This window comes from Phalaenopsis equestris, unplaced genomic scaffold (genome assembly GCF_001263595.1).
Source record: "Phalaenopsis equestris unplaced genomic scaffold, ASM126359v1 Scaffold000428, whole genome shotgun sequence".
NCBI lineage: Eukaryota > Viridiplantae > Streptophyta > Magnoliopsida > Asparagales > Orchidaceae > Phalaenopsis > Phalaenopsis equestris.
The window spans coordinates 5,774,785-5,795,962 of NW_018164869.1; the positions used below are offsets into that span (position 1 = coordinate 5,774,785).

General features: G+C 37.0%; 1 protein-coding gene across 2 annotated transcripts in view; it reads right to left on the reverse strand.

The window, feature by feature from the left end:
* LOC110027574 (serine/threonine-protein kinase EDR1-like) overlaps window positions 1–21,178 on the reverse strand; it is a 77,787-nt gene that overhangs the window by 11,791 nt on the left and 44,818 nt on the right. The window contains exons 6-9 of one of the 2 annotated variants that reach the window (XM_020729061.1): window positions 11,735–11,863; window positions 11,420–11,512; window positions 5,054–5,143; window positions 2,575–2,661 (exon numbers count right to left, since the gene is read on the reverse strand). In XM_020729061.1, coding sequence (XP_020584720.1) covers window positions 2,575–2,661; window positions 5,054–5,143; window positions 11,420–11,512; window positions 11,735–11,863 — 399 coding nt within the window. The remainder of the gene's footprint in view (window positions 1–2,574; window positions 2,662–5,053; window positions 5,144–11,419; window positions 11,513–11,734; window positions 11,864–21,178) is intronic. The other variant, XM_020729062.1, reaches the window with a different exon arrangement.

The window sequence follows — 21,178 nt, forward strand, 5'->3', positions numbered from 1 at the left end:
TTGTGATATCCTCAAAAAAATACATCATATGCGTACTAAAAAATATAAAAATGTTGGAGTGTAAACCTGCTAAGACTCCTATGATATTCAGTAAAAAGTTACATTCAGAAGAAAAATAAACACTAATGAAAAAAAAGATAAATACCAAAGATTACTGAGAAAACCAATCTACTCGTCACATAATAGACCTGATATTGCTTATTCTATCAGCATTTTGAGTCAACATATGAATAATCCCTATGAAGAACATTTGGAGATAGTGTATAGAATATTGAAGTTTTTTAAAAAGGCCTCTTGACAGAAAGTTATTGTTTAAGAAATCATATAACATGGAGGCAGAGATTTACACTAATGCTAGTTGAGCAGTAGAACTCACTAACAGAATATCCACATCTGGATATTGTTCATATATATTGATAAATCTTGTCACATAGAAGAACAAGAAATAAGAAATGGTCTCTAAATTTAGTGCGGAGACCGAGTATCAGGCACCCCATAAATGTTGTGAAAAACAACCAAGCACCAAGGAATTTTGTGAAGGAATGTGGATTCCAATGTTATTAAATAAGTTGAGATATTCCACGGTCAACCACATAAAGATGTTTTATGACAACCAAACTGCTATTAGTATTGCAAAGAATCTTCTGCATCATTACAAGACCAAACATACTGAGAGTGATAGACATTTTATCTCTGATGAAGTTAATGGTAGCATTATTCACTTAATCTATATTCTAACTCATCTTAAAATTGTTGATGTTTTCACTTAATCTCTACTTCCAACAGTTTAGTTGATTTGAATACCAAGCTAGGACTCAGTTTGAGAGGGAGTGTGGAATTTAAAGTTTCCTAATTCAACTTTATTCATTTTTACTCTTTTCTATTATGTCTTTCCTTTTGTGTTTGTTTTGGTTTTGGTAAGTTATGATAGTTTTAATAATGTTTTCCCTAACCATCACCCATATAATAAGGGGAAGGTTGTAATTTGAACATTAAGAAATAAGAAAAAATAGTTTCTCCAGCTTTCTTCCGGTCGGAGGTCTCGGTTGGGTCTCGCGCACAAACAAAGCAAACTAAGGCGCAGAGGGCTTCAATAAAGGCTTTCAGTGATCTTTTTATGTAGCAATTTCGTTGCCTTCTCGACTGGCTCTAACTATGACTGTATTGAGGTTTGAGGTAGTAAGAGGAAGAAACGAAATTTCAGGCTTCAGTGGCTGGATCATGTGCGATGTAGGAAAAAGTAGAGAGTTTCGAAGGTCTATGTATGTCGTGATCATGTCGTTGCTTTTTCTCTGTCTCTGATCACGATCATATCACAAGAATAGTCAACAAATAGGGAGAAGGAACAAAGTGGAAGATCATGTGAGACATGGATTAACTAACTAAAGAGGGATGGATAAGCTTTGGCTTTTGATTTTTAAAGACCAGAGACGAAAAGAGGAACAAGGAAGAGGAACAGTAGGCAGAGGAAACGAACCAGAGATCAAAGGGTCGAGATGGAAATTTCCTTCTAGAGAGTGGAAGTGAGGGTCATGCTACAAGTGGGGGTCATGCGTGTAGAGAGCGAAAGACGAAGATGGGAGCGAGGGTTTCAAACGACTGCCGCCTTCTAATGGGTTTGTAACTAAGAACAAGGGGGAACAATTACAAAATAGATGCTGTTTGAAATGCGGGAGCTGGTAAAAATTTCGAGTGAATTAATTAGTTTATTCCCTCCTTTTTTTTCTTATTTTTATTTTTATTTTTAAGTTCAACAGTGCAGAAGAGAAGACGAGTAGGATTAAACGAGAAAGGCTCTCCTTAATTTAGTAATAGCAAAGAACAAAATAAAACTAAAAGAAAATAGGGATGATAATGTTAATTTAGCTTACTTTGCTCCACTATTCTCCATACACATGCATAATGACCTCTACGATAAAGAAGGTTAAGGCAGTTGAATATGGAAAAGGAACATCCATAGAAACTAAATTAGGTCACTAACACAGTAAAGAATGTTATCATTTCATAACATGCTAGAAAAATAAGAAAAATAAAGTAGATTACACCACCACTCTTGGCTCGAGTTTAATGACATTATATTGGAAGAAGAATGAAGAGATGGGCATAGAAGTGGTGACAATTTTGATAATTACCAAGAAGAAGAAGCAACGACTTTGTTGTGTGAGTGTGTGCCCGTGTGTGTCAGAAAAAAAATTAGGTTCATTAAACAACATGGAAGAAAATTTGGAAATTTTTTTAATAGTAATGAAGTCAGCACAACAATACTTGACAACTATGTTTACCAAAGGGACCGAATTGTGCTACAATTTACTGAAGTATGACAGAATAATTAGCAGTTTTTATAAGCATTTAAGCACCCCTCCCTAGCCAACACTAGAGGGGATCTTAATGCAGATGATGCACCCATCCAACATTAACTAATTGCCGTGTTCACAAAAGAGAACGAATCATGGTTTTCAAAAAATGGAAGGATTAAGTAATGCTAAAAACCCAAAACATCAAGAAATGTAATAGCATGTAATTCCAGCAATATAGTTTATATAAACCAACGAATAAGAATGGAAAGACTTCAACCTGACAATATCATCGCCAATCTCAGGTGTAATGCTTATGCTTCTCCTTCGTATCCTACGAACTTCAGATTTTGAAGAGCCATCAGACCTACAAATGAAGAAGAAATCACTTAGATTCACCAGACATGCAAAGAAATGTATTGAACATTGACCGCAAAGGGGAAATCAATTAGATTCGCAGAAGTTATTACTGATCTGTTTACACGTATCTTATAAAAAAGTGACTTAATACAAAAGGGCCAGGTTGTAATAACAGAAACATATAACGACAAAAAAACTGACATACGATGGGAAAAAAAGCTTCTAGCCTGCACAGCTCCACCAGACCATATTACTTTTGTTATATAGAAGTGCTATGCAAAGGTACACAGAAAACAGCGGGAAAGACAATAGCAGTCTCCAAACCATTCCTAATTTCAATATTGTGATAGAGAAGATCTTTCTTTTTTTTTTTTTATCCAAATAAGATGCAGACCAAACTGCAAGGATTATCCAAATAAGATGCAGACCAACCAAACTGCAAGGATTAACATTACATATCTGCCGAAAAACAAGGCTCGCAACTCCAGTTAAAAAAATAAAAGAAACAATAGCAATACTTTATGAAGTTATTAGGGTTTTCTGAACTCCTGTTCAAGAACTGAAATGACAGAGAATGCAATGTTCCAAGACAACCAAATCACCAAAAACTGCCATATAAAATATGGGTTATAAAACTGCTTAAGCACGCAGTACACCAAAAGACGATTGGAAAAGAGATATAGAAATGTCTATGTACAAGGTGCACCACAAGGCCAACAAGGAAGAAATCGGAGAGTAATCATTTATTGAGTAAAACGCTGTTACAAAATACATTGTTAACTAATAAGAAGTAATAAAAAAAATTAAAAGGAAGCAAAAAAATTGTTGAAGCCTATAAAAAAAGTGACAAAGCAATCAACAACGTACTTTTTTTTTACTCAGAGAAGAGTGGAGCCTGGCCTACCTCAGGTGATAGATTCTATAAAAAACAATTGCTCAATCATCCAGATACTAGAAGGTCAAGGTCACCCAATGATAATCCTATATAAAAAGAACCTGATATATAATCACCATGACTAAGCACTGCTAACATCTGCTTGTGCCCTCTTGTTTCAATCCAAAATAAATTAACTTCATTGAAATCCATTCATCTTTCAATCGAGTCCCTGCAACAAAAACTGGAGTACCAGCAACATAACACACATTCTAGGCGAAACCAGATCCAGATCTTGATTGGTTCAGGTTTTTTGGCAGGCCGGCCCTTAGGGTCATACTTTCTATATGTAAGAATAATAATAATGGTTATTTTGGTTTCCTTAGAATAAATAATTTGCTTGTTATGTGACTTCTGTCTTATTTTATGCTATTAGAGATTGTTAACTTAATTTTGGTTTCTTTGGAATATATGGTCGTTTTCTCCATCAAGTAGTACGTCTGTAGCTTCAGGTACAATAGGCGGTAGATCCTTTTAGACGTACGTGTACCTCCAATTGCAGGCCTTCCTTTCCTCACAGTTTTCCTACATCAGCTGCTTCCACCTCATTATCCTACATCCTTCCAAATACAATTATTTTCTGGTTTTACCCAATTCATTCAAACCTTACAAATATCACAACCATTTACGGATTTTTAAATACCATCTAGAAACTCTATATCAGTATTATTTGATTTCAGAACTATATAAATCCTAAATCCTTAGAGATCCATTAATCTCATTTCCAAAGCATAAATCCACATAACATAATCCATCTACCTCCACCAACACCCACTCTCCAGCCTAAACCCTTGCTCAACTCACATTCAACCAATTCTCAAAACCTCCATTCTTAAGTTGCCAAAAACAACCATGAACCAAGTAGAATCCCCAATGAAGTGTCCATGAGCTTATCATATAGAATATGCAGAAAGTTCACTCTCTATATTCATCATTAAGACCTGAGATACTTGAATTAGAGTACCTTTCTTGCATTCATTTTGTGCTCAAACATAAAGCTTAGAGGCATAATAGGTTAACAAATGCTTTGAGTTGTTGTCACCAGTTGATCACAGCCAAGCAGCCGACAGAAGTTGAATTTGAAGGGTTGAAGGATATGAATGGTACTGATGAGGACTAACAAGAGATTTGGGCTAGTCATCAGGAGATCATACAAGCGGCATAACAAATTTAATGGTTATATGTTCTTCCAGAACAGGCTACGCTTTCATGAGAGCAACGATATCAAGTTTGACCATCAATTACAAATAAGGACTTTTTGAATCAGATGTTTAAACACCACCACCACCAACCACAACAACAACAAAGCCTTAATCCCACTTTTGTTGTTATGATTAAACACCGTATTAAAAAAAAAAATCAACATGCAAGCTCTTTCAAAAATAAACTGAAACTGCACGTCTCAATAATTTCAGCTAAAGCCAATCTAAATGAAAGAAAGCATCAATAAAAAAAAATCACAAACCTTGATCCAGCAGCACCATATTCTGTAAATGATTGCCTATCACCACCAAGCATGGATCGAACACGTGCTTTGGAAAGTGGATGCTCGGGACTGCAAGAGTTATTCATAAATCAACTTAAGAAAATGATATCATATGGTTATTAGTACATTAGAATAAGGGAATAAGCATTAATCAAGCAGTAGAAGTACATAGTCCTATAGAAAACAATATACCATTCAAAAAGAAAACACTTCAAATTGAAAAGAGTTAGGGGACAGTTAGCACGACAGTAATAAATGTAGCATACCTTTCAATGTAATAATGTAATGATGTAATAATCCATTAATGTTACAACATAAGGAAATTAATTTCGTAGTCAATATCCAATCTCCAGATATTTATGCCAGTGTATTCTGATGTATAGAGGCCATCCCAACTTTTGCTTATTGACATGAAATGCAACAGACATAAGTGCAATCATCATGAAACAGCCTTTTTAAAGTATGAAAAGAATCGCAAGAAAGTCAACCTTTTGTATACAGCTGTATAGCATGGAACAAACTTTTATTTCCCTTTGTACACGTAGGATCTCAGATTCCACCATAAGTAAATAAATAAATAAATCGACACACACTTGCACCAAAGCAATAGAGGTACAAAAGAGCTCGTGTAAATGATATGAAGAAGTCAAGGATTTGATTCTGGTCTAAGACCTTCAACTGAATATTCACTAGGTATTGGTGCGGAATACAATCTGTAATTGACCCCTTATAACATGCTTATCTATAAATGGCCCCATGACTATGTACATATAACTAGATGTATGCCTTTCTTTCAAATAATAAAATACACAGGATAGATTTCTATCGTAAGGGAAAAAAAAAGTGAAGGAAGCAATGCAACCTCCAACATTTAGGAAATGATTACTATATGTTGGGCAGGTGGGTTTTTTGTGTGGTGGTTGTATATGAGGCAACACTTTATGCAAGATGGCTTAAAGTTAGGTCTAATACACCTGGACTGCACTCTAGGGAATCAAACATTCAACATCCACAAACAAACTTTAAAATTTTAAAAAGAAATTAAACATCCACAAACAAAATTTAAAATTAAAAAAAGAAAGTATTCATTTAAGTTTATCTAATTAAATGTCCTAGAATATCAATGTATAGACCTTCGGCTCTGAGATTTGCAATTACGGTTGGCATTAAATCTGTCACAGTTAATAGCAAAGCCAAATATTCACAACCAGATATACAAACCTCTATGTTCAACGCATCAAAATTTTAAATATTCTCTTGGAATATATTCCACTACAAATGCAACCCTCAAACACGCCAAACATGCTAAATTGAACTAATGTGAATCCACTGCTTCTAAGAAATAGTGGAAGTATAGAGCCTTCAGTTTCACATGAAGCAGCCGCCTTTGACATTTAAGCATAATAATGGCACTTGAAATCAACAAAAGCCACTTCTATTGAGAAGTAATGTTAGTTAAATGTGACAGATCAGGAAACAATTATTCCAGAAATTGAATAATTCAAGAACCGCTAAACCTAAAATACAGAAAACCAATTAGTTCAAAGTCATAAGCAACAAATTTGAACTTGGGAACAACCATGCAAAAGTCCCATGTTGAACAAAACAAATTAATTTATCACTAGGAATCAAATTGATAGAGAACACAGCTCATCCTTATGAGCATTTATCATAGGCATGCTCCAAATAAAAAAAAATGAAGGCTACAAAACAAAATTACTTGTACAAAAAAACTGAATAAAACTTTAAAATCATGTATTACTTAATCACTCTAACAAGTAAAAGTATACAAATCTCCATCAAATCTACCTAGTTAGACAAATTCAGCTTCGATGAATTTAGCATTTAGATCTAACAAGCAAATTAAGCAAAAAAAAAAAAACATCTGCCCCGACAAAATAATCCTAATCCATGAGTCAATATAACTAGGTCTATTACACTATTGTACAATATATTTTGCAATTTAACAGAAATCATGGACAATATCATCATCCAAACAAACTTCATAAACAAGCTGCATAGAATTATCTGGCAAACTAGCATATGCACAAAGATGGGATGGAAAGAGAAAAATTCAAAGAATTGACACAATGTCCATGACCGGTCAATTAAATACCTTGAAAAGTGGATAAATACCATAATTCCCTGGAATTTTCAATTTATAGATATTAAATCCAATGGGCTGCAAAATTTCTATGGGTGTAACTTTCTCACATTTAAGTTCCTGAATGAAGCCTTTCCAAATTTAAATGCATCATTTCTTTATAACCAAACTCCATAAACTCTTATTCACATTAGTAGAAAGCTCGTAATTGACAGAGCGAATGGTAAATTTTATGTGAATATCATCATAAAATTCATGCATATGTTATACCAATACACTAGGTCTAGAATCAATAGAAAACTCAACAAGATTTATATGCTTTAGCTTGAAATCCTATTATAATCTCAAATGGAGTAAATCTAATTGACTAACTGAACGATAAATTGTATCCAAATTCAGCCATAGAAAAGTTCAAAATTTTAATTGAATGTGAAGTTTTTTTTATGAAACAACATAGCAAATCAACCAAACTCCTATTTCTTGATTTTCAACTTTTCCATTTATTTTGTGGATGATAAGTTATTGAAACTTTAAATTGTGTTTATATTTTTTTCCAAATAGGTTTCCAAAAACAACTCGTGAATTTACAATTTTTACAATTACATAATATGCAATTTGACTACAGTTCATTTCTCAATGTCCTCTATTGCAAAGATTTTGATTGAACGAAATATTACACTACCGAATGTAGAAAAAATCTGGCTTGGATCTGCTCACAATGGTTATTGGCAAAAAATCATTATAGAAAAAAAAACCACACTACTGCAAGCACTGTAAGATGTTTGGACACCCGCAAGAGAAACGTTTCAAATTGCACCCAGAGTTGAGAATCAATAGTCAAAAGCAGGAACACACTGTTAGCGCACCTCTTGTGCTTGAACACGCTCCCAACAAACCTGATGACAGCCAACCTGAGGAGGGAAACACCGCAAGATAGGAGTTGGTGTCTGGCCCTGGGATCCCTTCTCCTGACCATACTAAAATGGATAATGTTTGAACTGAAAATCAGGATAGTTCCGCAGCTCCTATTCAGGAAGCATCAGGTGCAAAGGTAACAATTCACATTTCACATACACTGGAACCTATCTCGGTGACAACGACTGTCTTTCCTCCTACTGCAGTTCAAACATCAAATCAGATCGAGGATCATATGAGTCAGTCTTCAGATGAAAAATAATAGGTTTACACTTCTCGGTGGAAGAAGAAGCCTGGGGGCTCACTCCAAATTGGAAACTTAATGGATGATACTTTGGTGACTTTTGGCAATTACACGACTCTTCAAAGCTTGTTATCCAGTTCCGCTCCTAAAACTAGAGGAAGAGGCATGACTAAACTGACTCGTCCCTAGCTACTGTTTTCTGCATGTTTTAAATTTGTTTTTAATTTTATTGAGTCTATATGTACCTTTTCTTGGAGTTTTTATGTAATTGTATAGTATGGGTAGGGTGCCTCTTTGGGTTCTTCTCATACAACATTTATGTATCATTTTCTATTTCAATAAAATCAGCCCTTGGGATATATATATATACATAACGTGATGTCTGCTTGGTACGACGAAGCGAGCAGCTGAAGACACACGGCGACCACGGCGAAACAGGCGGAATCGACGAAAACGACGAATGACAAGCAGAGTGTGACTGACGAAAGGATGCAGTGGAGCAGAAACCAAGGTTCGCTATAAAGGCAAAACTCTAGCAGAGCGTGGTTGACGAAGTCATTGCGGCTCGTCTTGCTGCGCCGGCGTCCAATTTCTGCGTCTTTCCTTCATTTTCGACATTTCTTCTGTTTGTGTCTGCGCCAGTGCTTTTCTTCGGCCCGATCTTTGTTTTTTTGCGCCTGTCTTTCTCTCCAGCCCGACGCAAGCTTCTTGCTGCAGGTGATAGCTGGTTGTTCTGATGGCACTTCCTTCTTCTTTTGCTGAACCAAAGGCTTTCTTTGCCCACGTGGTGGGAAACCCCCAAGTGGAGTCCGCGGTGGTATTCCCCTCAAACTATAAGGAATGTCGTGATGACAGTGATGGCTGTCCTTTTGTTAAGAAGGGAAGTTGGAAGGGTGGGAAATCAACAATTTTTTTCTCTGATCAGAAATTTCTACCCTGACAGAAAAATTCAAGTTTGCTCTTATTGAAAAATTTCAGTGGGGACCCCACCCTATAAGGTTATCAGAAAGCGTAGATGATCTTAAGCTAGTAGGCAAGAGGAAGGTGAGACTTATGGATAGGAGACATGTGTTGATCCAACTAACAATGATTGAACACTACACTAGAATTTTCTCCAAGAAATACCTTAATATTGCAGGAAAAGCTATGAAGTTACTCAAGTGGTCTCCTGATTTCGACCCAAATCATGACTCTCACTGTACTGACATGGTTTAGTTTACCTGGTCTCAAACTGCATTTTTTTCACCATCAAGTTCTCTACTCTATTGGGGTCATCCTAGGGGATCCTTTGAAGCTATATCTGTCTACTTTCAACCTAACCAGACCTTTGATGGCCAAAATACTTGTGGAAAGAGATATTACTTTACCGGATGTTACTGAAGTCTGGTTGAGCACAACCTACAATTGGCAACAAATCGTCTTGGCACACAGACCCCCATATTTAGTACCCATTGTAAGGTGTTTGGTCATATCCTTGATAAATGCTACAAGCTCCATCCTAATTTGAAAATTAATGTTCAAGTGAATAAGGATGGGTCTAACCCCATTGCTCTGGACATTTTAGTTCCACCTGGGGAAAATAACTACCAGACAAATGGTATCTGTTGCCCCTGAGGACCCCCCTCATGACACTACTATTACTATTACTGCGAGTGATGTGATGTTGGCACCTTCAAACCCCATAGAAAACAATACTGATGGACTGTTACCCACAAATAAAAGTGTTCAGACTGATACTCAGTAGAGTTTCGCAGCTCTAGTTCTTCAGGAAGTATTCGGTGTAGAGGCAACTCATACTTCACATGTGCTAGAACCTATTGTGGCTACTATGGTTGGTATTCCTTCTGCTCCAACTCTACCACCCCATCAGACTGATTCTTCGGAAGAGGAATGACAGTCTATTACAAAAGGAAGAAGAAGAATGGAGGAAGACTGCAGCTCGGGAACATATTGGATGATACATTGGGTACTTCTGGCAATGACAATCATCTTACCAGCTTAATAGCTTACTCCTTTCCTAGAACTAGAGGCAGAGACAAGAATAAATTGGGTCGCTCTCTAGCCACCTGATACTATGTATTTCGACACTATTAGGTGTTTTATTTCTGATGTATTTTTCTGTTTTTTCTAGTTTTGGAACCATTTGTGGTTTTTTAGTGGGTAGGGTACCATGTTTGGGCCCTCCACACTTTGTATTTGTATTATAAATACTCCTCTTATATATTTTTCATGAATTAAGCCAAAAGGCTAATATATTAACTAGAAAAAAAGATACAGATACAATGTTGTTGAAGGGCCTAAACATGGCGCCCTTTCCAAACCAAAATCATAAATGGTTCCAAAACTAGAAAATGCTGGAAAAATACATTAGAGACATAAAGAAAAGTCTAAAATGCTAAAATAAATAGCATCACGGGGCTAGATACATTAAGTTAAAATATAAATAAATATAACTTTATATTATAGATTATGCACAATAGAATGATGCATAATAAAGCAATCTAATTTGAACTCATAGGAAAGTAACTGGTGCAATTTCCACCTAAAATTTCGCTCAAATAAACTTAAGCAAGTAGCACTTCATATCAACAGCTGAAGGATCACAAACTCTGTGAAGTTTTGCAACCCCAACCAAAAAAAAAAAAAAAGGCAATACTCAGAAATTTCAAATGATAGGTTTTAGCATAAAACATTAAAGAGTACTTCATTGATGAATAAGGTTTCACCATTACCAGAAATTTACAGCTTTAAAATGGAATGCTGAACCCCAACAACTATTGCAACAGAAGGAAATGCTCTCATTCTAATTACAGCGCCTTTTGTTAATTCAGTCAAAGAAAGAATACATTTTAACTTTTCAATGATATTTATCCCCTTAAACTGAAACCAATCCTAGGAGCATAATTTGAAGGCCGATGAGGAAGTTGGATTTGCAGCCCTATTAAAACAAGTGAATAAGGTTTGAAATTCATAAGCAAAGCACAATGACACCCCAATCCCAAGAGTTAATGTCAAATCTTTTAGATGGATATTACTAATTCTTCAAGAAGGCAATCAGAAGAAAATGCTCAGAAGAGTTTACCTTGAACTTGATGTGCGTTGTTGTTCAGCAACAGCTTTCCTTCGAGAGCTTCTCCAAAAAGCATTTGCAATATTAGGTTCACTGTGAGATGCACTGGGATAACCAAGTCATCGGAACCAAGAAGTCAGCCAATAAAAATTTGACTAGAAAAAAGATAAAAATAGGGAAATGTGCAAACGAAAGACATTCTCTTCTAACTAGTCATTCTCTTCTAATGAAGGTTAGATGGTTAATCAAATAACAGCATCCAAGAAAATTAAACCAAAAAATTTTATTTTATCTTTTTTTTTTTTTAAATCAAAACACAAGCCACACCTCAACTTTCCCTCGGTAAAAGTTGTTGATCTCAGCATGATATTACGCAGAGGTGGTCCTGATGGATTAGATGATAACTCTGCTCTTCGTTGATAGATAGCTTGGAGTATTTCATCTTGTTCTGGATGGCTAAATCAGACAGCATAACATATATACAAATCAAGATACATAACACTTCTCAACTTGCATTAAATAAATGAATTTATTCTCAGATGCTTTTGGCAGGATGTTAAAAAAGGTTCAGGAATTTGGTACATATCGAAGCCAAAATCAGCGAACAAATTACAATAAATACGTGGAAAAACTCAAAAGAGGGCAAAATTGATTAATCTCCAAGAAAAATAAATAAGATACAATAGGTGATCTACAATCCGAGGGGTAGATCGGCTATTCACAATCCCTAGATACCGCTAGGAACAAGAGACAAAAAAAGCAGGAATCCAAACATGGAAGCCAACACGAGGTGATTAGCCCGAAAAAAATGCCCTCAAAACACATTCAAGATTTCCCTGTAAAGCTCCCCTAATTCCTCCCCTCGAATACGTGATTAGGGGCTTAGTAGAACCCACCTGGGGGCTAGAATCCTCCCAGAAAGAAAAAGAGGTTTCCACCCCTCTAGGTTGGGCCAGCTCGCGAAACTGGTCCAGGTTAGTCCAAAAGGGACCAGCGCAACAATATCTCTCCCAAAGAAGTACCTTGTCCTCCAGGTAGAATAATGAAAACTACTTCTAGATTACTTCATAAGGCTCATAATCTAGCAGATCTTTCCACTTAAATAACACCTCTTTTACCACAATCACTCAGCACACCCTATCTACCTCTAAAGGTTCCAAAACCACCTTCAAATCCTCTATCAACATCGGAAGTTGTGGAAACGAGGGTGTGTGATCTCCGATAGCACTCCTCAACTGTGATACATGAAATATTGGATGTAGTAATAATGACAGTGGTATCCTCGGATAATATGTGACTACCCCAATACATCTCACAATCTCATAGGGTCCAAAATATCGTGGAGAAAGTTTCTCGCTCCTCCTGGCTAGTGTCTTCTGCCGATAGAATCTCACATTCAAATAAATCATGTCCAAAGGCTCAAATTATACTTCCCTCGTATGTCCATCAACCTGCTTCTTCATGATCCATTGGGTCTCAATATATATTTCTTGAGCTCTATCAATATCATGTCCCTCTCCTCTAAATATTGATCTACACTGGAGACTGGCGTAGTGTTATGCCAAGTTTATCAGGTGAGGTGGACACTACTCGTACAAAAATCCTAAAATGAGTGGTCTGTGTTGCAGTATGGTATGAAATGTTGTATCAATACTCAACTCAAGCAATCCACCTTGCTCAAAGCTTCGGTGTATCAGATACAAAATAATATAAGTACGCTCCACACTTCTGTACCTCAATTTGGTCATCTGTCTGAGGATGATATGTTGTCGTCCTCTTGAAGACTGTCCCATGTAATCTGAACAGTTCCTTCCATAAATGGCTAAGGAATATCTTGGTCATGTCTTATAAAATGAATTTTGGAACACCATGCAAACAAACAACTTCCCGTATGAACACGAGAGCGATAGTTTGAGGAAATCCTTCTGTAAAACCCATGGTCACCTCATCCCATACCTTCACAACAGTAACCCTTCAGGTGTCATAGTCAAAATAGTTATGTCGTTGGCACACATCATATCTCTCCAACATATCATCTAAATCTCTAAGCGTTCACGCCAAATATAGCTCTGCAGACAATCGACAGTATGTCTTCTATACTCCTGAGTGCCTCCAAATCACGGTATCGTAAAACTCCTGCAATAGTTTGAGGATGTACCCTTATGCCCTCAGTAACACAAATTATCCCTGATATTAGTTGTGCTCTGAATGCATGTTGAAGGATTTAATTCAAATTATAATATTTATTGTCTTTCCTTTTATACAGATATTATTCTCCTTCCTTATTTATATCATGTGATATTTGTACCAAATCTTGCTTAATTAGTTCTGTAATGTAATAGAAAATTATTTAAACTTATTTAGTTAGTTTCCTTATCTAAGGAAGAGGGACTCCTATATGTAAAGGCAATTTTAATTGAATCAATAAGAAGAAAAAAATGTTCTCTTCACTTTCTGTTTTTATGGTAACAGAGCGGGAGAAAAAAAAAATTGCGGAGAACCCTGCCAGCGTGAAGAAGATCGTCTCTAGGTAACAAAAGCAAGCGTTGCTCTTCTTCGGTTTGAAGGAAGGCGAGGAAGTTCGTCTCTCGGGTGTTGTTCTTCTTTGCCTCAAAGGAAGGCGAGGAAGTCCGTCTCTCGGTGACGGAAGAAGATCGTCTCTCGGTGACGCGAAGAAAGCGAAGAAGCGCGGGCGACGCTGCTGACGGAAGGATCACAAACGACGAAGCCTTTCACGTCACTGTTGCTATAATCTATTTCGCTGCCCACAAGCTCGCGATTCGCGAAATATTACCTCTCCACTGCAAAGCCGTACAATTTTTTTTATCATGCCTGAAAATATAAATGATTCTGCTACTTCTACTCAGTCTTTCACCATGTCATCTACTTCCCCACCACCCTCCTCTAGAACCACCACCAAAAATCATCCAGCCCAGATCACCACAATCCGTCTCAATGGTGATAATTATCTACGCTGGTCACAATCGGTGAGGATGTACATTAGAGGAAAAGGGAAAATAAGTTATCTAACAGGGGAAGTCTGTAAGCCAGCCGCTATAGATCCATCCTACGCAACCTGGGATGCAGAAAATTCCGTGATAATGACATGGTTGGTAAACTCAATGGAAGAAGAGATAAGCGCAAACTACATGTGTTACCCTACTGCCAAAGAGCTTTGGAAGAATGTGGCCCAAATGTATTCAGCATGGGTAACCAATCTCAGGTTTAAGAACTTTCCCTGAAACTTGGTGATATTCGTCAAGGTAATGACTCTGTCACAAAATACTTTAATTCCTTAAAGAGAATATGGCAAGACCTTGATCTGTTCAATGATCAAGAGTGAAAGTGTCCTGATGATGCTAGTAGGGATAAGAACATTGTTGATGCAAATAGAATTTTTAAATTTCTTGCTGGACATAATGAGGAGTTTGATGAGGTTAGGGGCAGAATAATTGAAAGAAGTCTCATGGCTTCAATCCATGAGGCTTTCTCAGAAGTTCTCCGTGAAGAAACTCGAAGAAAAGTAATGCTCAACAAGAAATTCACTCCTACCAGCAGACCTAAGACTTCGGAATTTCAATCAGAGGCTCATATCAGCAAGCAGACTGTTCCATATTTACAGAAAAATGAGGAGAAACCACGAGTGTGGTGTGATCATTGCAACAAGCCACGACACACTAAAGAAATCTGCTGGTACCTCCACGGTAAATCTGCAGATTGGAAGCCAAGAAACAAGCGCAAGCCACCTACTGCTAATACTGTTGCCGAACAAACCAGCCCATTTAGCAAAGAGCAAATCGATCAACTCTTGAATCTACTTCAAATCGTTCAATGGTACATACAGGTAGACAACTAAACCCTTGGATTATTGATTCTAGAGCTTCTAATCACATGACAAATTTACACTATTTATTTCATACATACATCCCATGTTCTGGCCATGAAAATGTTCGTATTGCTGACAGTAGTTTCTCTTCCATTGTTGAAAAAAGAAACAGTAACCTGTCCAAGAGTATAGATCTTAAATATGTACTTCATGTTCCAAAACTCAAATGTAATCTTCTATCCGTCAGCAAACTTTCAAAAGATTCTAACTGCCGTATAATTTTCTGTGAATCTTCTTGTGTTTTGCAGGACCAGAAGTCGGGGATGATGATTGGGAGAGCTAAAAAGATAGAAGGACTTTATACTTTGAGGAGACTGTTGCTAAAAAAAAGGAGATTGAAGCTTACAGCAGTATGAGGTCGAACCCTGCCTTAGAGAAAATAATGGAATCTCATCTTAGATTAGGTCATCCACGTTTTCCTTATTTAAAACATTTATTTCCTAATTTGTTTAAGGGTATTAATTATGATTTACTTCAATGTGAAAGTGAAACATGTTATTTGACAAAAAGTTATCGCATAAATTTTGCTCCAAAATCGTACTATCCTTCAAAAACTTTTTACATGATCCATAGTGATGTTTGGGGACCTTCAAAAGTCAAAACATTATATGGAAAACGGAGATTTGTGACTTTTATTGACGATCACACCAGAATATGTTAGGTTTATCTTATAAGCAAAAAAATCAGAAGTTAAAAAACTTTTTAAAGACTTACAACATGATTGAAACTCAATTTGAAACTAAAATATGCATCTTTAGATCTGACAATGGAACTGAATATTTTAATGAATGCTTAGGGGAGTTCTTAATAAACAAAGACATAATTCATCAATCTACTTGTCGTGACACTCCACAACAAATATTTCATTTCAAAATACCTATCCTACAAAAAATCTCACACAAACATCAAGTTTTTTTGTTAAAAATTTCTAATCTGTCTGAACCTAGAACAATACAGGAAGCTCTTAGTTATCCAAATCTCGAAGCTCTTAGTTATCCAAATTGGAGAATAGCAGTAAAGGAAGAGATTGATGCTCTTCTAAAAAATGAGACCTGGGAAATTGTCACTCTACCAAGAAAAAAGTCTATTGTTGAGTGTAAATGGGTCTTCACAACTGAAGTCAAAACTGATGGGAGTATCGAAAGATATAAAGCAAGATTAGTAGCGAATGGATTCACTCAAACTCATGAAATTGACTATCAGTCGACATTTGCTCCGGTAGCCAAGATCAATTCTATTCGGGTTTTACTGTCCATAGCTAGGGCTGTCAATCTGGCTCGTTGTTCGCGAACAACTCGTGTTCGGCTCGTTAATTAGCTCGCGTTCGGCTCGTTCGTTAAACTTAACGAGCCGAAAACAAACAAATTTTTAAGCTTGAATTGTAAACGAGCCGAACACGAATATAAGTTTGTTCGCTCGTGTTTAGCTCGAATTGGCTCGAAATAAAAAAAAAATTATATAACTATTTATTTAATAATATATTATATATATTTATATCTAGATTTAATTCATAACATCTCATGTGGTAATATAGTTAGCGCCTTATTTTGTATATATTTGGTCCAGGTTCGAATCTCACACTTTACATCTATTTGTTTCAATTTAATTTTCGAGCCAATTTCGAGCCGTACACGAACACACTGTTCACGAGCCATTTCGAACACGAGCCGATTTCGAACACGAGCCCGATTCGATATCATGAGACATTCGCTCCGGTAGCCAAGATCAATTATATTCGGATTTTACTGTCCATAGCAGCAAACCGTAATTGGCCCCTGCATCAGCTCGATGTCAAAAATGATTTTCTAAACGGTGAATTAGAGGAAGAGGTATTCATGGATCTTCCACCAGGATTTGAGAAGAAGTTTGGAGAAGACAAAGTGCGCAGATTAAAGAAATCGTTGTATGGGCTCAAACAATCTCCTTGCGTCTGGTTTGAGAGGTTTGGAAAGATGATTACAACATATGGATACACTCAAAGTCAATTTGATCATACTATGTTCTACAAACATTCAGAAACTGGTAAACTTGTTATACTCATTGTCTAAGTAGATGATATTATCCTTACAGGAGATGATGCTAGGGAAATTGAAAAATTAAAAGAAAGATTGGCCACATAATTCGAGATTAAAAATCTGGGAGATGTAAAATACTTTCTTGGTATTGAGTTTGTCAGATCTAAGAAAGGGACCTTTATTAATCAGTGAAAGTATGTACTCGACTTACTCAGTGAAACCGGGCTTGGGTGCAAAACAGTTGAAACCCCGATTGAACCAAATAAAAGGTTACAAGTGACAAATAAAATAGATGGTGTCAATAAAGAACAATATCAGAGACTAGTGGGAAGACTAATCTACTTGCGCACACTTGTCCTGATATAGTCTTTGCTGTTAGCATGGTAAGTCAGTTTATGCATTCTCCAAATACTCATCACTTGAAGACTGTCTATCGGATCCTTAGATATCTGAAAGAAACACCCGGAAGAGGACTACTGTTCAAAAAAAATAAGCACTAAGCATTTACAGATGCAGATTGGGCTGAGAGTGTTATAGATAGAAGATCAACCTCAGGGTACTGCACTTTTCTAGGAGAGAACTTAGCAACCTGGAGGAGCAAAAAACAAAGTGTCGTGGCAAGAAGCAGCGTTGAAGCTGAATTCAGATCTGTGGCTCATGAGATATGTGAAGTTCTATGGATTAGAAGAATTCTCAAGGAGTTAAAAATTCATAGTCTTAATAAAAATTCATAGTCCACCACCAATAAAGGTGTACTGTGATAATAAATCTATCATCGCCATCGTCAAACAGTTCCTGAGAGATGGCTATTCAAATTAGTTGGATATGATTTTAGGATCAACAAAGCACGTGGAGATAGACAAACAGTTCATTAAAGAAAAAATTGACAGAGGAGATATTTGTATGATGTATGTTTGCTCTAACGACCAAGCAGTGGATATTCTAACAAAGAGTCTTCATAAAAAACAGTTCGACGATTTAGTGTGCAAGCTGGCTCTGAAGGATATCTTCATGTCAACTTGAAGGAGAATATTAAAAGATTTAATTCAAATTATAATATTTATTGTTTTTCTTCTTATACAGATATTATTCTCCTTCCTTATTTATATCATGTGATATTTGTATCAAATCTTGCTTAATTAGTCTTCTAATGTGATTGGAAATTATTTAAACTTATTTAGTTAGTTTCCTTATCTAAGGAGGAGGGACTCATATATGAAAGTCAATTTGAATTGAATCAATAAGAATAAACAAATTTTCTCTTCACTTTCTGTTTTTAATGCATATCTTGGAGGATTGTATGGATCCTGTGACAACTCTGCCCAAATCTTCCTCAGCCCCTCATCCTGTTCACTCTCTTGCCTCAAGGTTTCCCAATCTAAGACAAAAGGCATGATAAAGTTGCCGGTCGGGGCTCCTCCACCTTCCTCGATAGTGCATCCACGGCCTTAATCTCCAATCCTGAGCGATATTGGATCCTAAAATCATATCCAACTAATTTGAACAGCCATCTCTCATGCTCCCAATCATCATCTGCTCCAACAAATATTTCACTCTCATTTGATCTGTCTTGACTATAAAATGTTGCCCCAACACAGAGATATCACTTCTGCATGACCAAGATAATAGTCATCAACTCCCGCTCATATACGAATTTGAGCCTTGACCTAGCAATGAGCACCTGATTGAAATATGCCCTAGGTTGCTAGTCCTGCATAAGTATTTCCCCTAATTCATATCCTGACATATTTGTTTCTACCTCAAATGACCTACTAAATTCTGGAAATGTTAATATTTACACGCTATATAAGATTTTTAGTTGTTCGAACACCTATGTTGCTACTTTCCCCCACTTGAAACTGTCTTTCTTCAGCTACACCGTCAGGGGTCAGGCAATAATGGCATACCCTCTCACAAATTTCTGGTAGGATATGTGAGACCTGAGAACCCTCTCAACACCTTCAAGCTCCTAGGCAAAAGCCAATCCATCATAGCCTAAATTTTGGGTTAGTCTGCTGTTACCCATGCTCTTGTCACCACATGCCCTAAATACTCCATCTGTGATTGTACAAATGAGTATTTCTTTATGTTTGCATTCAACTGATGCCTCTCAAAACCTCAGCACTACACTTAGATGTCCCATATGCATTGTTTCCATACGACTATAGATCAGAATGTCATAAAAAAAACCATGACGAACTTCCAGAGGAAAGGCTGAAAAAACTTGTTCATGAGAGACTGAAGTGTGGCTGGAGCGCTGGTAAGGTTGAATGGCATCACCAAAAACTCATAATGTCCTTCATGAGTCATGAAAGTTGTCTTATGCAGATCAGCTGGCTTCATCCTGATCTGATGGTATCCCCGCTTCAGATCAACCTTCAATAAGATGAATGCTCCAAAAGTTCATCTAAAAGCTCATCAATCATTGCAATAGGAAACTTGTCAAGTACAATTTTCTAGTTAAAAGCATTGTAATTCACACAAAACCTACAGTTACCATCCATTTTCACCAATAAGACGGAATTCAAAAAATGGCTCACATTGAGCTTAATAATCTCTGCCTTAAGCATCTCCCTGATCAACCTCTCTATCCATCATTCCAAACACTGATAGAAGGAACCCTTCCCTCAATGTAATGGTATTTTGTGCTCTCTCAATGTCGGTCACCCGCTAGACTGTTGAAATATGTCAAAAAACTACTGCAAAAGCTGTTGAACACACTCGGGGAACTCTATTGACTCTAGATTTCGGATCTCCTCTAGACTCTACAACTCCACCAAATAGCTCATTACTGCTCGTCATATCATCTTGATCATGGCTTTGAGTGAGTCCATGGTTCTACGCAAGCTAGCATCCCCTCTCAACACCACTTTCCTCCCCACCATTTAATCTTCATAGTCAGAGATTTCAATCCACCCTCATTTCTCAAATCTTCTGTAACCACTTCATCTCCAAAATCACATTAGTATTTCTCAATCAAAAGTAAATAATTCATCAACACCAAACCCCTGTAAATTCTCTAGTTTTTTCCACCTTCCCTGTCCTCATTATGACCCCAAAACTTCTCATATATACCAACTTGAACCCTAACTGGTCCACAACTCGATTTGTGGTGAAGTTATGATTGGCCCCAATATCCACCAATACCACTGCAGGTTGTTCTCCAATTTGTCCCCTTACCTTCATAGTGTGACTTGGAGTAAATCCCTCCAACAATAAGTTGATGGACACCTCTACATCAAGTATAAGTGTTCAATTCTCTCAACTGCTTCTTCTAACTCCTCACTATCTGCCTACTCCCCATCACAAACTGTAAGAACCTAGAGCATGTGAATCTTGTAATGGTGGCCTAGGTCATACTTCTCACCGCATCGAAAACATGATCCCTTTACTCTTTTTCATGCACTCTACCTCAATGAGGCGCTTGAAGTTAAACCCTAAAAGGGCCCTTATATTCATCTCTTTTGGCGCCTCCCTCTGAATGACATCGTCTAGGTCTTCAGTAGCAAGATCATTGAGGTGCTCTTGTAGTATGGTGTTGTTTCTGCTAGCCCTCTCCATGAGCTTCTCCTCCTCATTTAGCCCATTCATCGTGAAATATCGCTCCACCTGGTACATTTAACCCTGCTCATCTTCCCACTCAAAGATCAGCATCTTCAACTACCAAACTATAACATCTCCACACAACTTCCTCTTTCTCTGATGGCTCCCCTAATATATCTAGGTGAAAATCCCTCCTTCGATCATAGTCATACCCCATCCAAGCTTCTCTCCTTCCTTCTTCGTACTCATTCAAACCTCTTGCATAACCCATTCCCCCTATTTTAGTCCAACGCACTCCCTCGGAAATCCCAAATCCACATCCCCCAC